A 17,579-nucleotide genomic window follows, 5' to 3' on the forward strand; every position below is an offset into this window, starting at 1 on the left:
TTCCCAAGACAGGGGCCAGGGCTTCCTGGGGCGCCAACCCAAGGCCCAGGAAGAGGGTCCTGCTGGGGAGAACAGCATCAGAGCCGTGATCTCACATATTCCCATGTCATCTCATATGGGAGGTTTGTCCCCACAGCCCAGGCAGAGAGCTCCCAGGGACAGGCAGGTCTCCCCATCCTGAGCCCCCAGCCTCAAAAAGCCTCAAGGAACAGGGTGTGTCTTAAGTGTCTCTGCACCCTCCACTCCTAGCATGGTGGCCACCTTGGGCATCGTCCAGAAAAGTTTTCCAAAAACACTGAATGAAGAAGAGAAGGGACCAGGAATGAGGGGGCCCCATCCCCAGGACTGGCCACAGGGGAGCACATTGTCCTCTAGAGAATCAAGGGGCCATGGGGCCATGCTCCATGCGGACACAGCACTTGCCTCAGTGGCTGGCAGGGAGGGGGCCTCAGAGGAAGCTCCACTTGCAGCCCTAATCTGACTCTCCTCAAAGCCTTCCACAAACTGTGTCCCGGCTATGGGTAGGAGACAGTGGGGAGAGTGGGGATGTACACAATTCCTCCTCTGTCGAAGCCAATCTCCGGCACCTCCTTCCCCCACAAGAGAATGAAAAGGTCCCTTGTGAGCCCCAGGCCTGACCGCTGGGTCTAGACCCAAGGCCCTCGGGGCACCCACCTCCCTTGTCAGCTGCCCCGAGGCTGGCACAGCTGTGATTGTTCAACAGCCCCTGCACCCACCCAGTCCTCCCACAGCCTCCCGGGAGCCTCAGTCCCCTCCCAAGGATCAGACACCATGGAGGCTGAGGAGCAAGTTTCTCTGAGCCTTGCCCCCCACCAGAATCCTGACCTTGATCTCAGACCAGGCTGTGACTCCAGCCAGCCACAGAGATGGGAGCCCACCCCAGCTCGAGTCTTCACCAAGGCTAAGCCTTGAGTTCCTCAGCCACACCACCAGGGCACAAAGGGCCGCAAGCAGTCACACTCTCTGCTGGGGACTCGGCTCAGAGGTTCAACATGAGAGACTGAGGTCTCTCCAGATCCAGAGCAGCCATTCCGGACTCCTGTCCTCATGAGAGGCTGAAGGCCCAGAGGGTCAGGCCCAGCCTCCGCTTGGGTGCCTCGCCACCTGGGAATCCTCAGCCACAAAGCACATGAGGTATTGTGTCACTGTGGTCTTAAAGCTCCCTCACCCTGACCCCAGACAAAGGGTTCCAGAGCAGGGGACAGAAACAGAGTGTTAGGGACTGAAGTCCAGAGCAGGGGCCCCACACGCCGCACCTCAGTGGTCCTGTGTGGTCACTCACTCAGAACAAACCCAACTCAGGCCAAAATGCACTTCAAGACCTAAGGCCAAGATCTTCCCCAGGCCAAGGTGTAATCTGTGGAGTCCCCAGAAAGGCCCATGAGCTGGCAGAGTGGCAGTGAGCCTCCCTGCTCTCCTTCCTGCCCCCTCACCAGGCCCCACCTCGGCCTTGCCCATCTTGGCAGCCAGCTGCAGCGGCGTGAGGCCATCATTGTTGCACATGGTCTCCAGCTCCCAGGTGCCACTCCTCAGCAGGATCATGTCATACATGCGCTTCACAAAGTCATTCTGCGTCTTGAAGTCCTCAGCCACTGTCACCAGCGCATGTAGGATGTTATTTCCCCGCGAGTCCTGCGAGGTGATGTCTGTCTGCTCGTTCTCCATCAGCAACTGCACAATCTCTGGCTGGTTGGTACATGCTGCCAGGGCCAGCGGTGTCTCGCCTGGAGGGTGGTAGGGGGAGCGCCAGAGCTCAGTTCCCTCTTAGACCAGAAGAGTGTTCCCCAAGCCCTAGGACTGAAGCCCATATCCTTAGCAGGACTGATCCCTCAGATTCCCTGTGACCTCTCCCCACACCTGCCCTGTATGGGGGAGGCTAAAGCTACATCACTTCTATAACCTAACTGGTCTCTCTTCTACCACTCTGGCCCTCCAACACTACCTTCAGCCTTCAGTACAGCAGCCAGATTGACCCTAGTAACACACGAGACTCACCTCACCCAAAATAAAAGCTCAGGTTAGAACAAAAGCCCACAAGGCCCTACATGTTCTGACATCATCTTCTCTCTTACCCTCATAATTCCCCTCCAGGCACAACGACCTTCTTCTTTTTCCTAGAACATACCAGGCATTTTCCTACCTCAGGGCCTCTGCACAGGCCATCCGCTCTGCTGGTAGTGCTGTTTCTCAGTATCTACATTGTTCATTCCCTCACCTCCTCCAAATCTCTTGTGCAAGCGTCATCTTTTCAATTAATTACCCTAACCACACTATTTAAAATTGGAATCCCCCCCCTCCTGCTCTGGAACTCCCAATTCCCCTTCCCCTGCCTTACTTTTTATTTTTTCAATAGCACTTAGCATTTTCTAACATATTTTATGGTGTTCTTATTTATTATGTTTATTGTTGATGGTTTTCCTCCAGTGTAGAATATAAGTTCCATGAGGGTAGGGATCTTTGTTTTGTTCACTGATACATTTCCGACACCTAGAACACTGCCTGGTATATATAGTAAGTGATCAATAAATGCTTGTTAAAAAAAGAGAAGGCAGGTGACTCACACATGGTCACACAGCAAGCCTGGGATAGAACCAGGACTGGACAACAGGTCTCCCGCTGTTTTCTCTCCAATCTCCCTCCTGTTCCCTCTCTTCATCCCTCCTTACAGACATTTCCCAACACTGTCTCCAAAGGGGTCTGACGCTGGGCAATGGACTGGACAAGACCCTGTCCTCCTGGCTGCTCAGACCCAGGCTGTCCTGATTGAAAAACCACTCAGAAGAGAAAATAGGCCAGAGGTTGTCAGTCAAGGGCTGGAGTGGGAAGACAGGTTGACAAAGTTGTGTGGGAAATTTTCGGGTGTGATGGAACTATTTATGTCCTGTCCTAATAGTGGTGGTGGTTACACAACTGTATGCATTTGTGGAGCTGAACAGAATGGTCCGTTAAAACTGTGAATTTCACTGTATCTAAAGTATATGTAATGATCTTTTCTTCACCCAGAGTGTCTTGACCCCAATTGCTTTTGGATTCTCTAACTTGTGAGTCAGGAAATTTTCCCCTCTTACTTTTAACTTCCTAGGTGCATTCCTGGAAGGCACTGGGCCCAGTGCCTGCATCAGCTCCTTACTACACTGGCAAATCATTCCCCTTCTGGGGACCTGTCTTTGCGCCTATAAAATAGGGCTTTGTCCCCCAAGTCTCGGTTCCCTACACAGGGCTGCTCAACTGGATGCCCAAGTGCCCTCTAAGATCACAGCTGACGCCCCCAGAATGCAGCTCTCCCATTCTCTCCCCACCTCTCCAGCCCCTCCCTCTCTGGTCCACCCTGGATGTCCGGTTCAGAAAGGTTTGCCCCTTGCAGCCTCCCCGGTCCCGGCTCTATACTGCTGGGCCTTGGACATGTTGAGCAGGCAGGGATCAGCAGTGGGGGCTCCAGGCCCTGTCCCCCAGCGCCGGTTGGGGCAGCCCGTGCCGGGCGGGGGCGGTACCCACCAAAGTAGAAGCCCTCGTGCTGGTACTTGGGGTTGAAGAAGACCCCCCTGGCGTGGGCGTTGACGTCGGCGCCAGCAGCGATGAGCAACGCAGTGACGTCTCCCTGCCGCCGCTCAATGGCGATGTTCAGTGCCGTCTGCCCTGCGGACAGGGTGGGGATGGGGGAGGGTCGCTCAGCGGTTGGGCCCTGGGTGACGCCTCCTCTGGGGCCTCCACACCCTCCACAGAGCCACAGCTAAACACTAGCTGCCTGTCTGGTCTGTGTCGTCCAGCTGTCAAGAATCCCAGCTTCATTATTTGCTCCATTCATTCGCATGGACGCAAGGAATATTGATGGAGTGACTGCTCTGTGCTCCCGTGCCAGGCGCTGGGGACAGGGAAGTACATGGGGTGTGGTTTTGATTCTTTTCCTCGAGAAGCTCACGGTCTCACTGGGAATTAAGTGCTATGATACTGGGAGGGGCAAGGGCTGTGGTACCTAGAGCAGAACTCTTAACATAGCCGGAGGGGGGCAGGGCCACAGTTCCCAGAAGTGACCTCTATGCTGAGACCGCTTAAGTTTATCAAGGCTGGGTGGGCTGGCTCAAGACTTCGTAGGCCAGGTTAAGAGGTTGGAACTTTATCCTGAGCACTGTGGGAAGTCATAAGGCATTGAAGCAGGGAAGTGACATGACCAGAGTTTGGGGTTTTCTACCTGTGTATTTTCCCATCACTCTGGGTGCAGAATTGGAGGATGCATTAGAATCAGCCCAGATTTGTGAGGAACTGTCGCTCCAGAGGAGAAAGAAATGCTGAGGCCCAAAGACCCTTAGGAGAAAGAGTCCTCAGCATGGCCTGAGGGAGTGATTGGGAGAGAAGGGGTGACTAGCCTAGGAGCTGGGAGAATGGTGCCCCAGGGACTGAGGAACAGAACAGGGGAGCAGTAGCAGGAAGCGGCTGGAGGGACCTTAACCCTGTTGGTGGAGGCTGTGGAGCCTCCAGATGGAAGGGACTGGAAGGCTGGGGGTGGGGAAGGGTCTCGGAATGCCCCACCAGAAACAGCATTTTCCAGAGAGAGGCCACCGTGCCATGCCATACACAAAATAAAGTCCTGGTGGATTAAAGAACTTGGCGTTTAAAAAAAAAATGGAAAGTTCATTTATAACTAACCTTTTTGCAGGGAAGACCTTCTTAAGCAAGTTATAAAATGCAGAAACAACCACAAAAGAAAAACAAACATGTTTGATAAGATAAAAACTAAAGCTTTCTGTATTTCAAAAGACATCTTAAAGAAGGTTAAAAGGCAACTGATAGGCTGGGGAAAATATCTGACATATAGAGACAGTATGTTTTTAAAAGTTCCTGATATATTAGCCAATAGACAAACAACCTGATAGAAAACTGAGAAAAAAATTATTAACAAGCACCTCACAGAGAAGAAAATTCACAAGGCCAATGAAGAAAGTGAAACCTGTTTGGAATCACCGATAATCAAGAAAATGAAAGTGAGAATCTAACAAGTTAACACTTTTCCACTTTTCACCAGCCAGATTGGCAAAAACCAAAACCAAAACCAAACAAAAGGATAATTTCCAATATTAGTGAAGGGTGAGGGAATGAGTATTTGGGGGAGAATAAAGCAGTACTTTTTGGAGGCAAATTTGGCAATTATCATTATACATTTCCTCGAACCCAGAAAATCCAAATCAAAGTATTTTCCCAGAAATGTGCACACTGAGCACAGGGTCATAGACAAGAATGTGCACTGTGAGATATTGGCGAGGGTGCGGAAAAAGGGGAACACTTTTGCACTGCTGGTGGGAATGCAAACTGGGGCAGCCACTCTGGAAAACAGTATGGAGGTTCCTCAAAAAATTATAAATAGAGCTAACCCTATGACCCAGCAATTGCATTACTAGGTATTTATCTAAAGGATACAAAAATGCTGATTCGAAGGGGCACATGTATTCCAATATTTATAGCAGTGCTATCAACAACAGCCAAATTATGGAAAGAGCCCAAATGTCTATTGACTGATGAATGGATCAAGAAGATGGGGTACATATATACAATAGAATATTACTAGGCTATCAAAAGAATGAAACCCGCAACAATGTGGATGGAACTAGAGTGTATTATGCCAAGCAAAATAAGTCAGTCAGAGAAAGATAAATATCATTTGATTTCACTCATATGTGGAATTTAATAAACACAGCAGATGAACGTAGGGAAAGGGAAGGAAAAATAAGATAAAAACAGAGAAGGAGGCAAACTGTAAATACACAAAACAAACTAAGGGTTGCTGGACGGGTGTTGGGTGGGGGGGGGGGATGGGTTGAATGGGTGATGGGCATTAAGGAGGGCACTTGTTGGGATGAGCACTGGGTGTTATATGTAAGTGATTACTCACTGAATTTTCTCCTGAAATCATTATTACACTATATGTTAACTAACTTGAATTAAAAAAAAAAAAAAAAAGAATGTGCACTGTGCTATTGTCATCGTGAAAAATTAGAAAACATTCAGATAGCCATCAACAGGGGAACAGTGAAATTAGCCACAGGACAGCCATCCTCAGACTAAGCAGGTAAAAGGAGGCAGATGCTTCGGATTCTGTGTCTCCGTTTCTCTCTGCCCCTACCCGCCTCTTTCTCTCTCTCAAAAGTAGATATTAAAAAAAAAAATTTTTTTTTAAGTAGACAGACTTTCATACAGACTCATATTCTGAGATGGGAAGGTGTCTGAGGCATATAGTTAAAAAAAAAAAAAAGGCAAGTCGTAGAACAATGCAAACAGCACCATACTATTCTATGTTAAGGAGGTAAGTGAATAAATAAAACCATCTACTTCTATGTGCGCATAGACACATGTGTAGAAAGCCTGGGAAAGTCTTCCAAGTCTACACACCATAATAATCAGTTCTGGATTGGACCGTAGGAAATAGGCAAAGGATTTTTTTTAACTTAATTTAAATATTTAAATGTTTGACAATGAAACTCTCTTCATGTGTTATTTATGTAATTAAAAATAGTTATGTTGAATCTCAACAATGGATATATAATGGTTCATTAAGCTAATATCTCAAATATATGTTTAAAACTTTTAATAATAAATGTTTTAACTACATAAATTGCCTTGGAAAAGGCACGTTTCTGAAGGCCTCTAATAAAATGCTAAAAATTATAATATTTTAAAAGTGGTCTTTGGATCATCTTAGCACCATATGGAGGAAATATTAGTTATCTTTGGATCCTCTTGGCAGCATATGGAGGAAACATTAGCCTCTGCCTGCCGGGGGAACTGAGACTCAGAAAGAAAAGCAAAGTAACATGCCCAGAGTGAGGAAAAAGAGGACACTGGTGGTGCTGCAGCCCCTTAGCCCCAGGCGGCAGGCAGCACCCAGGACTGAAGGAAAGATGCCAGAAGATACCATCAGAGGGAAAAAAATGGGGTGGGGTTGGTTTCTGGGAAGACAGAAATAAATGGCTCTTCCCACCATGCGGAGAGAGAGTGGGTGCTCACAGCCCCCAACAAGCCCACCAACAAAGAAGGAAGGGGTGAGGGGAGGCTGAGAAAGGACAGAAGTCAGGGGTTGCAGCTGGGACAGCAAAGCCTTAATACGCTAATCTTCATTTATTCACCCATTCGAAAAGCATTTATTAAGGACATCTTATGTGAGACGCCAAGCATCCCAGGGAATCCACTATGGGCAAGATAGACTCCATCCCCACCCTCAAGGGGAACATGCTACTAGAAAAGGGAGTATGTAAGTCCCTGTAATGCTGACAGGAAGAAAGGGGGACAGAAGGGGACTGAAAGGGAGAAGAATCAGGACAGATAAGCCTGAGGCACTGGCCTAAACCTCACTGGCTACAAGACTACTATCAACTCCCTGGTGGCAGGCTGAGAACATTTTATAGCTCATCCAGTTTCTCTCTTTGCTTTGGCCACCAGGGAGCTCAGTGTGCAGCTCAGCACTCAGTGGCAGCAGTCTTCCCTGGGTTTCCTCTCTTCTGATCAACAGTGTGGAGTTTTCACAATCTTTGACTTTTTCCTGCATGTAACGAAAACCCTTTAGAGAGTCTGTAGTTTAAATAAATAAATGAATAAAAATTAAAATGACTTTCTCCCATGAGAAAAGTTGAGGGCCCGAGCTAGACCATCACCTGCAAAGAGCAATGGTTAGCGCCCCATGGCATATCAGCAGGATGGCATCCAGTAATTCCTGAGCCCATCATTTCTGTACCTCATTAGACCCTAATGGGATGTGTACTGAGTCCAAAAACTCCAGGGAGGACACATCTTACAGATTATTCACAACAGATTTGCTGGGCAGCGAAACACCATCTCAGATTTGATCTCCCTGCCCTTCTCCAGCCCATTTAAGAGAGAAACCACAACACTGAGACCCAAATGGGGTGGTTCATGGTAGCGATGACAACAGTTGCCATGTGTTGGCCTCACCCAGCTGTCTGACAGATTCTCTGGCCTCCTTTCCATTGCTCCAGTGTGTCGAACTCATTCCCATCTCAGGCTTTTGCCCTTGCCCTGCTCCAAATCTTTTGTCACCACGTAGGCTGCAGGTCAAAGGTTACCTCCCTGCTTATCCACTCTGAAGTTGCCTGTCCCCAGTCACTTTTGATCCAATTACCTTCTTCTATTTTATTTTCATAGCATTTTCCATCTAAAATTACCTTATTTGGAGCATTGGCCTACATCTGTCTTGTTCACCACTGTACCCTGGTGCCAAAGGCAATGCCTGGCATGTGGTCAGTGCTCAAAGCTATCTGCAGAACAAAGGAACAGAGGCGTGCTTGCTATGTGGTGCTAATGCTAAGTGCTTTCTGCGGTGACAGCAGTGTCCCTGCGTGGCCTGGCTCCCACCTGACCCTCTGCAATCCCTGTCTGCACGGCAGCATACCTTCGTAGGCCTCCTCTGTGTATGCAGCGTTGATGAACCTGTCCAGGATGTCGTTCTCTTCAGCAAAAGCCAGCAGGATCCGCAAGATCTCCTTGGTGTTGGGGTTGATGTTTAACAAGGCCTTCATCAGGCAGGTCTTCCCCGTGTCAGAGGCCGTCAGCTTGTGCATAAGGAAGTCTGCAGGGAGGGAAACAGAATGAGCTGCAGGAGGGGCCTGTCTGCTCCTGGCGGGGTTGGGGGGGGGTCAGGGTGTGGGGGCTGCAGGCTCAAACCTCTAGACCCTGCTCCAGGCCCTCCCCTGCTGCACACTCCCCTCCTCCCTCTCCAGCTACTCCTCCCCCAAGGCCCCGGAGAGCCTTATCTGAGGCCTTTTGCTCTTTGCTTTCTGTACCCTCTCCCTTATAGGGGACAACCTCACCCACTGCATGGCTTTCCACTGTCCACTTCAGTGCTGACACCCTGAAATCTCCAGCCTGCCTCCTCCTGGTAGCCTACAAATAAAGCTCATCACCTCCCCCTAACAAGCTATTCCCCAAGCTAACAGCTTGGGCCCCACCATCCACCAAGTCACCAATGGCACCACCCTAGACTCCTCCCTTTCTCTCGCCCTCCCTGTCCTTGAGTCCAGCCAATTCCACTGCTGAAGAGCTGGTCACCTTCCCCCACTCAGATGCTGCGGTCCCCACCTCGCCTGAATAGCTTCCTTCCCATCCGCCATGCAGGAGCCAGACCACGACCTTTACCTGTTTAAGCCCTGTCATGGCTCCCCATTGCCCCAGAGTCAGGTTCAAAGTCCCCAGCCCAGCATTCTGGGCTCCTCACACGCCCTCCTCACGGGCTGTCATGGGGGAAGGTTGACAGCAGGAAGCACGCAGGGCCCCCAGCCCTGTACCGTCTCTGCCGGAGCCAGGCACTGACCAGCCACTTCCAGGCCACGACGTCGCTTGCAAAGCTCCTGCAACTCCACCAGCAGCTCCAGCAGCTCCTCCACGCTGCCCTCTGACACGGCTGCAAAGATGCGCTTCTTCAGCCGCCTCTTTTTTCGCCTCTGCTCTTCCTTGGCCAGGTTTGCACTGAGGCCAGAAAGTGTTTCCAACTCACCACACATGCACCCCCACCCCCACTCACGCCCCTTCCCCCACCAGAGCCACGATGCCTGCAGGGTGCTGCAAAGCCCAGAACCCCCTCCATTAGTGCTCCGGGCCCCTGGGATCCATGTCGCCCTATGCAGGCTTCCCTCCTAATCCAAATGCAATCACATTTTTTCAGAATATACGCTTGGGGGCTCCTGGGTGGCTCAGTCGGTTAAATATCTGACACTTGATTTTGGCTCAGTCATGATCTCACGGTTCATGGGATGGAGCCCTGCATCCAGCTCTGCACTGACGGTGTGGTACCTGCTTCAGATTCTGTGTCTCCCTCTCTCTCTGCCCCTCCTCCGCACACTCTCTATTTCTCTCTCTCTCTCAAAATAAGTAAGCTTTTAAATACACACACACACACACACACACACATATTTAGATACACATAGTAAAGGTGATTAGGAAGAACTATTAATGGTGATTACCTAAAAAAGTATGAGAGTAGAGGAAGGAAAATCCCACTTTCATCTTTTGTGGTGTCTGAATTGTTTAAATCTATCTCTCTGGGCCCCCATACTCCGAATAGGCAACCATGGTAACGCACATTCTTTTGTTTGTGTGTGTTCTTGCGGAAATGCATATGATGTTTCATGGTTTATATGCATATATTTTTAAGTTACGTAGACGGGATTGTGTTAAAGTTCTCATTCTGCTTCATACTGTGGCTTGAATTCTTCACAATGAATGGGTAATACTTTTTATAGTTTATAAAATGTAGTACTCCCCTCCCCCCACAAAAATGCCTACATGCCGCAGCCATAGGCCCAGACATTCGTCCCAGCCCCCGGGAAGGGAGGCTTCTTTCTCTCTCCTGGGTCCTGGTGCCCGTGTCTCTGACACCCACCTGGTGGACACCGTGGGATGAGAGGAAGGGCCAGGCTCACCTGGGACTGTTGGGATTGGACGGTGTCTCTGTCACGTCGTCCTGAGGGGACTGCGGAGAGTCCATGTCATCACAGTTGCCAGAGAGGCTGGAGGGTGGGGGAAAGGAAGAGGGACACAGGAGTTTAAAACTGGACAATGGTAGCATGCCGCAACCGGGCCTGGCCACGTGGCCCAGAATGAGTCACCGCCCCCGCCCCCTGGAACTGAGGGCTGGGTTGGCAGGGGGTGGGGATGGCCGGGCAGGGGGGCCGGGACTCACCACTGCCGGATGTTGGAGTCCATAGGCTTGGAGAAGACGGGGGGAGAGGTCTTGGAGACTGTGGGGTTGGGATCAAACCCTTCTATCTCCAGGAAGAAGTGTGCACTGTGGGGACACCCAAGCAAGGCCGTCAGAGCTGGGGCAGAGATTGTCCACCTGTGTGTCCTGCAACCCTGCTTCCAAGAGTGCCCAGCCACACAGAGCACTCGCTCTCGGCCGGCTCTGTGCTGGACCCGGTCCCTCGTGGCCTCACTCTTCCCTCACAGCAGCCCTTGAGGATGGGTACCATCCCAATCATCCACATTCCACAGGGGGACCTGAGGAGGCTCTGAGGTCAAGCGACTTGCCCAAGCTCACACAGCAGGCAGGCGGTAGAGCCAAGATTCAAAGCTGGGTTTGGGTGGCTCTTGTCACTAAAAATACTGAGTAGATGAACACAGGGGTCTCTACCAGGGTGGCCTAACATCTTAGGGGACTTGCCTGTCTGCAGGTGCAAAGGACCCACCAGCGATGGTGAACATGGCAACAAGAACCACAATTTCCCATCATGCCCCCCAACTGCCCCTCTGGCCTCAGATCTGAAGAGCCCTGCCAGGGAGAGGTCCCTAGATGCTGACATCTACAAGGGCCTTTCTTGGCTGTCAGGGCACAGTCCCCACCCCCACATTCAACCCCCTTTGACCACCTCTCATATTGGTTTTTTTGGCACAGAAAATAGATCTAGAGCAGTGAGTGGATATAAAAGTTCCGGGTACAGGGCTAAGAACCCCTTGTGGAGAAGGAAAACTCAGGAAAGCACTTTGGACAGTGGAGGCAAGGAGCAGTAGAGGGGCAAGTGAAGGGCATGCTTTCCCCCAGGGCCGGAAGAGAGACTTGGGCGCAGGGTCTGTGACCTGGATAAGCCCCAAGGAAAAGGACAGACTTACTGCCCCATGAGAGGCAAGACACAGACCCAAGATAGGACTCCCCAACCAGACATAGACGGGCCTCACCTTTAGACACGCCCACAAACACAGACAAGCCCACTCTCAGAACCCACAGTCACACACTCAGGGACAAGCTTTCTCATGACATCCAGAGTAGTGAGGATCAGGCTGGCGGTCAGTTGTTGCAATACTCCCCACGCCGTGGCTGCTGCAGCACACCTGCCGGCTTGGTGACCTCACCTGGGAACGATGGCCTTCTGCCACCTGGCCTCTCTCCTCAGTGCCTTTGCTGCCTGCCTCTTTCAGGCCCAGAAGGATCAACACACTCCCTCCTTTTCTCACAAGACCACAGAAGAGCTCCCAAGGTATGATTCCAGCCATATCAAGTTCAGAAGGAAGGGCATCAGGGAAGGGATCATGGCCCCATTCTATAGATGAGGGAACTGAGGCTCAGGCTGGAGCAGCAGCTCATCCATAGTCACCCCACCAGGCTGGAAGCCAAGTTGGTCAGAGAACCTGACTCCTGATTCCAGTTTATACCAGTATCCACACTGCTCTCCCCTCAGCCCTCTGGATCTTCCAGCCAAAGCAGCTCTAGGGATTAGCTGCAGGTGGAGACTGCCCAACATAGGCACTTCCCAGGATGGGGCAGACAGGAGGGAGACTTGGGTCTTGCCTGGGGAATTCCTCTCCTCTCCAGGTACACACAAACCTGGAAGTCTCAGAACAAATCCAGTACTTGGGTGGGGACAGAAATGCGGTGGGAGACAGGGCTGGCTAGCACATTGGGCCTCACCCTCCTATCTTCTGCCCATCAGAGGAACGTTCTGATCTGACCTGAAATCAAATCCTTCTTCCAAAAGAGAAGTAAACCCCTGATGGGGAGCCCAAAATCTGGGTTCTAGTCTGCCTCGGTCTCTGCCTCTACCTCCTGTATGCCCCCAGGATGGAGAAGGCCTGGATTCTGGAGCCAGGACAGCTCTAAAATCATCCACGAATGGACTGTGCAGCTGAAGTGGGCATCAGAGGTCATCCAGTCTGATCACCACTCTTGGCATCCCTGGAGTGCCCCAGAAATGCCACCCTAAAGCTGTCCCTGCTTGCCTGGGCTCCTCAGTAGTGCATCTACTCAATAAACATTTATTGAGCACCCACAGTGTATCAGGCACTGTTCTAGGAGCTGGAGATTAAATGGTGCACAAATGGGCAAAGATCGCTCTGAAGAGCTACCGTTCTAGTGAATCGGTCAGAACTGGCCCCACGGATCGGACCAGGGCATAGCACAATGAGGCCATTTCTTTTCCTGCTCCAGACAACACACTGACCTTCAGCTGTAAGATCCTCAGTGGAAGGAACTATAACTGCAATGTCCTTGATTCTCCAGAACCCAGCACTAGCTTTGACACTCAGAAGACTTAACAGAGGAGCAGAACATGGACAGGTAACGTATGAAAGATAAATGCGAGGAAGGAAAAATGGCTGGTCAGATAGATGGACAGATTAGTTGGATGGGTGAATAAGGTGGATAGATGAGTAGATGGTGCACGAATGCATGAATACATGGAAGGCTAGATGAATGGATACATGGATGGCTGAGGAATGAGTACTTGGGTGGGCAGATCAGTGGGTAGATGCAGAGACTGGTAGACTGGCCCAATAAGCAGGTAGGATTAAACCTTAAACTTTAAATGTTGGGAGGTTGCATCCCTCAAGTGACTCCTTTTGGGCTCTCACTGCCCAAAGCTTTCTTCTCTTTTTCTCAGTCTTGCACATGAAGCTAAGGAAGGGTCCCCTGACTCTCCTCTACCTCTCCTCCTTCTCAGGGCCTCCTCCCAGAGTCCAAAGGGGCCTCAAGGATGGAGCAGAAAATCAGATCATGACAGCATCTATCTACTCCAGGCCTGGAAAACAAGGCTCCCGGGGAGGGGAAGAAATATTTCCTTATCTTACTGTGAAGTGTCCTCCCTCATGCCGAGGAACTGTGCTAAGCCACCAGGACACTTAATCATCAACTTACCCCCTCTGTCTCTTGTTGTCTCACCTGCTCCTTCACTGACTCACCCACTTACTTAAAAACTACTAGGGGCGCCTGGGTGGCTCAGTCGGTTACGCGGCCGTCTTTGGCTCAGGTCATGATCTCACGGTTCGTGAGTTCGAGCCCCGCGTCGGGCTCTGTGCTGACAGCTCAGAACCTGGAGCTGCTTTGATTCTGTGTCTCCTTCTCTCTCTGCCCCTCTGCCTCTGGAGCTCTGTCACTGTCTCTCTCTCTCACTCTCTCAAAAATACATAAACATTAAAAATATTAAAAAAAAAAAAAACTACTAATATGCTCAGTGTAGGAAACCTGGGGAGCAGGGAAGGAAGAGATGACCCTTCTATGGATCCTGTCCTCAGAGATTTCAACCAAAGCTAGGACATCATCCCAATAGGCACCTCAGTCTCTTTAGGGAGGAGCTGGGCTATGGGATCTCAAGGGAAGAGAAGGTTCTTCAGTTGAGGGCAGGGACAAGAATGGGCTTTGTGCTCTGTCACTGTGGGACTTGCTCTGGATCTTGGAGCAGATCTGTGGCTTGGAAAAATCCCCAGAAGCAGAGAGCACAACATGAGAAAAGCTTCCATGGCAGGAAGGCAAGGACTATGTCTGAGGAAGGAAGTCTTTGGTGGCAGGGAACAAGAGTGTTGAGAGCTGGGCTGGAGAGATAACTGACTGTGAGCAAGGACCCAATTCCTGGGATGGGGAGCTGCTAGATCATGAGGGCCATCCCACACCTGCCCTATTTGCCACTGCACATGCCACATCTCACCTGCCATCATGACAGATGGTGAAGTCTTGGCCATGTGCCATCCTAGCTCCTAATATGCAGCATATGCTGTTTGTTTGTTCCTACCTTTGATCCAGACCAGAGGGCACCACAAGTGTGTTGTTAACTCAGGTGAGCATACAGCTCTGCACCATGTCTCCTGCATTTCTGTCCCTTTTGAAGATAATGAACTGCCCCTGAGCTGGGAAGGAGCCTGTGTGGCCAACCACTTTGTCCCAAGAAATGCCCAAGGGCCCTGGTCTCCAAAAGACCCATTCCTCCATACCCTTCATCAGCCTGGGCCTCTATCCCAGGGTGTCACCTTGCCCAGGATTCAGTAAGGAGGCCATAGTGGTAGCTGTTCATGAGAAATAGCATGATGGTTGAGGAAAAGCTCCAGGTCCAAAAAAATTTCTCCCCACCTAGACCTCTTGGTGTCTTCAATCCCACCATTAGTACAGATTCACTTACTGATCAAACTGGCCTTCTTTATTTACATAGAATTTTTATTTTTCTTTCTAGGCTGAGTCTTATACTCAGTTTTGAGGGAGATGCTCAAACCTTTGGGGTATGGGGAGAAATAGGCATGTGAGGGCCCTCAAAGAGCTCTTGGGAAGAAGGGGCTACCATTTCAGGAGACAACAGCCACACCTCACACCCAGGCCTTTGGCTTTTGAGGCCATAGGTAGAGCTGAGTCTACAGCTAAGTCATGAACAGGGATAGGCTCAGAAAAGGCAGTTTGGCTGTGGAAAGATCCTGGGATTTTCCTGAAACCCTGTCTGAAATCCTTCCCTGAGGTCCAAACCTCCCCTAGGAATGTGAGAGGGGGAAAGGGAAAGAGGCAGGAGGGTGGTATTTGGTGGCTTAGCTCAGGGATACCTCCACCCTTACCTAGACAAGCAAGCCCACCCAGGTCCAGGCTGTCCCCACAGTCCTGCCAATACCTGTCTGAACTCAGTGTCCACTCAGTTTTCTCTCCTACAGTCCAGGATGGAGCCTCCACCTGGATGTCCCTCGGACACTTCTCAGCCAAAATTAACATCTGAATTTGGCTTGTCTCTCCTCATCTTGCTCTTTCTCCTGACATGAGCATGTCAGAGATGGCCCCATCATCCCTGCAGGTCCCCCCACCAGATGAAGGGGATGTCTCTTGGTCCTCCTTGTCCCCGACTTCTTATAGCTGATCCTGCAGACCCCATGATCCTGATACCTTTCTGACCCGACCCCCTCTTCTCCATCCCTGATCACCCAGGTTCAGACCTCACCACCTGTCACTCAGGCTTCCCAAGAGCTTTGTCATCTCCCTGCTCCCAGCCTCTCCTCCAAACCATCATCCACACAGATCACCCAGAGTATCGTTTCCAAAATGAAAATCTCACCATGCCCTCCCTCTCACACAAAATCCCTTTAGGCTCCCTACCGCCCTCAGGTTTGTCTAAATTTCTTAACCAATCCCCAAGACCCAGCTCCAATGAGACTCATGTTCCCCAAAATTCCTCCACCCACAAAGCACTTCAGCTATACAGTCCCTCACTGGTCTCCGCCCCTAGCCTCTTTCTGGGATGCTCTTTCCTTTCTTCTCCACCTGCCATCACCCATTTCAAAGCACTTCATCCAGGAAGTGCCCTGAGACTTTCCACAGGATCAGAACGACCCACCCCTTCTCAGACCCCATCCTGCCTGGTTGTCAGGACACTTCCCACATTCTTCTGGGTGCCTTTCTCACCAGACTATGAGCAGGGATGGCATTCTTTCTGTCTCCCCAGCCTGGGCCCTGGTGCATAAAAAACTTCAGTGATTATTACTCAAAACAACAGACAAAAAGGAAAGCACCAATTTTACATCTGGCCCAAGAGGGGGCCTGGGATGGACACAGAGGAGGCAGGACAAATGAGCTGAACTAGACCTGGAGCTCACTGGGGTCTAGTGAAAGCACAGCTTGTGGGGAGGAGGGCCATTCGGGCTTGAGGGGCACCAAATCAGCTGAGGGTGTGGGGGACTGCCATGGAGGCATCTCAGGGGACAGGGATGACCCTGGAGAAGTACTTTCCTTGCTCCTGCTTCTTCCACATCCCCATCTGGGAAGTAGTCATAGCCATCCCAGCCCCATCCGGTTCCCAGGGGTTCTTTGGAATAATAATAACAATGACAATGATGAAGATGAATCTCCAAGTAACAAAAACACTATCAACACTAGCATGTGCAGGGCACTGACTATGTGCCAGGCACAGAGCATTATGCCAACAACCTCAATTAACCATCATCCTATGAGTTGGTGCCTTTGCTGGTGTCCCCATTACACAGGTGGCATTAAAGGGCTTGAATAAGCTGTGGCTCAGCACCCAGTGGACAGGAAAGTAGTTGGTGTATGTAAAAAAAGTACCCACTTGGGGGCCCAGACTACCCGAAATTTCCATGTGCTTTCTTGCTCCTTGTTTCAAGGATGGCTCCAGAAATCCCTTGCTTCACCCAGAAGGCTTCCTGAATATTTCTGCATCAGTGCCTCTGATACCTCCAGGGAGACCTCCCTGATTATTCTGGTTGTACTGACTTCCCCAGCTCAGCCCCCTGAGTATGCAGTGCTATTTCCCCACCCTCCCCCCATTTATACCTAGTTGGACACCAAGTCACCCCAGATGAACTGAGAGTCTTAGGTCTACCCCAGGCAAGTGATCCCTGAGGATGGACACCAGGATCCTTCCTGTGCCTTTACAACACAGTGACCAAGCCCTCCAGCCCTACCTCTTCTTGGTTGGCGTAATCTCTGCTGACCTCTTCTCCTGCAGGATGGCAGGGTTCCCACTGGGGACAGCAGCTCTTCTGCCCATGAGGGGCACCATTTCCTTAGTGTGGACATTCATGACTGGAACACAATCACAGCACAGATGCTTAGGTTGAGTAGGCATGGAGGAGCTTCAGGGGGCTTCAGACCCCCATGTGTCACCATGTGGCCCCTGATCATACCCCAGGATAAGGATCTCACTCTCCACCTTCCCAGGCTGCCAACTCTTCCCAGGGACAGGGAGATTGTCCCCGCAATTTCTCCTGCTCCCTACTCCAGCATCCCTGCTCCTGTGCAGCCTAGGAGAGCCCAACAGAGCTTCTAGGTAGAGACCACCATGCCCTTAGCTTCTCTCAAGACATCATCT

General features: G+C 50.7%; 1 protein-coding gene across 1 annotated transcript in view; it reads right to left on the reverse strand.

Annotated features, from left to right (window-relative positions):
• Positions 1 to 17,291, reverse strand: part of TRPV3 (transient receptor potential cation channel subfamily V member 3) — a 33,640-nt gene extending 16,349 nt beyond the window's left edge. The window contains exons 1-7 of the mRNA XM_049636817.1: positions 17,173 to 17,291; positions 10,703 to 10,807; positions 10,443 to 10,529; positions 9,335 to 9,489; positions 8,417 to 8,593; positions 3,517 to 3,657; positions 1,465 to 1,745 (exon numbers count right to left, since the gene is read on the reverse strand). Of these exons, the coding sequence (XP_049492774.1) occupies positions 1,465 to 1,745; positions 3,517 to 3,657; positions 8,417 to 8,593; positions 9,335 to 9,489; positions 10,443 to 10,529; positions 10,703 to 10,807; positions 17,173 to 17,291 (1,065 nt within the window). The remainder of the gene's footprint in view (positions 1 to 1,464; positions 1,746 to 3,516; positions 3,658 to 8,416; positions 8,594 to 9,334; positions 9,490 to 10,442; positions 10,530 to 10,702; positions 10,808 to 17,172) is intronic.
• Between the last annotated feature and the right edge of the window lie 288 nt (positions 17,292 to 17,579).

This window comes from Panthera uncia, chromosome E1 (assembly GCF_023721935.1).
Source record: "Panthera uncia isolate 11264 chromosome E1, Puncia_PCG_1.0, whole genome shotgun sequence".
In the NCBI taxonomy this organism is placed as follows: Eukaryota; Metazoa; Chordata; class Mammalia; order Carnivora; family Felidae; genus Panthera; species Panthera uncia.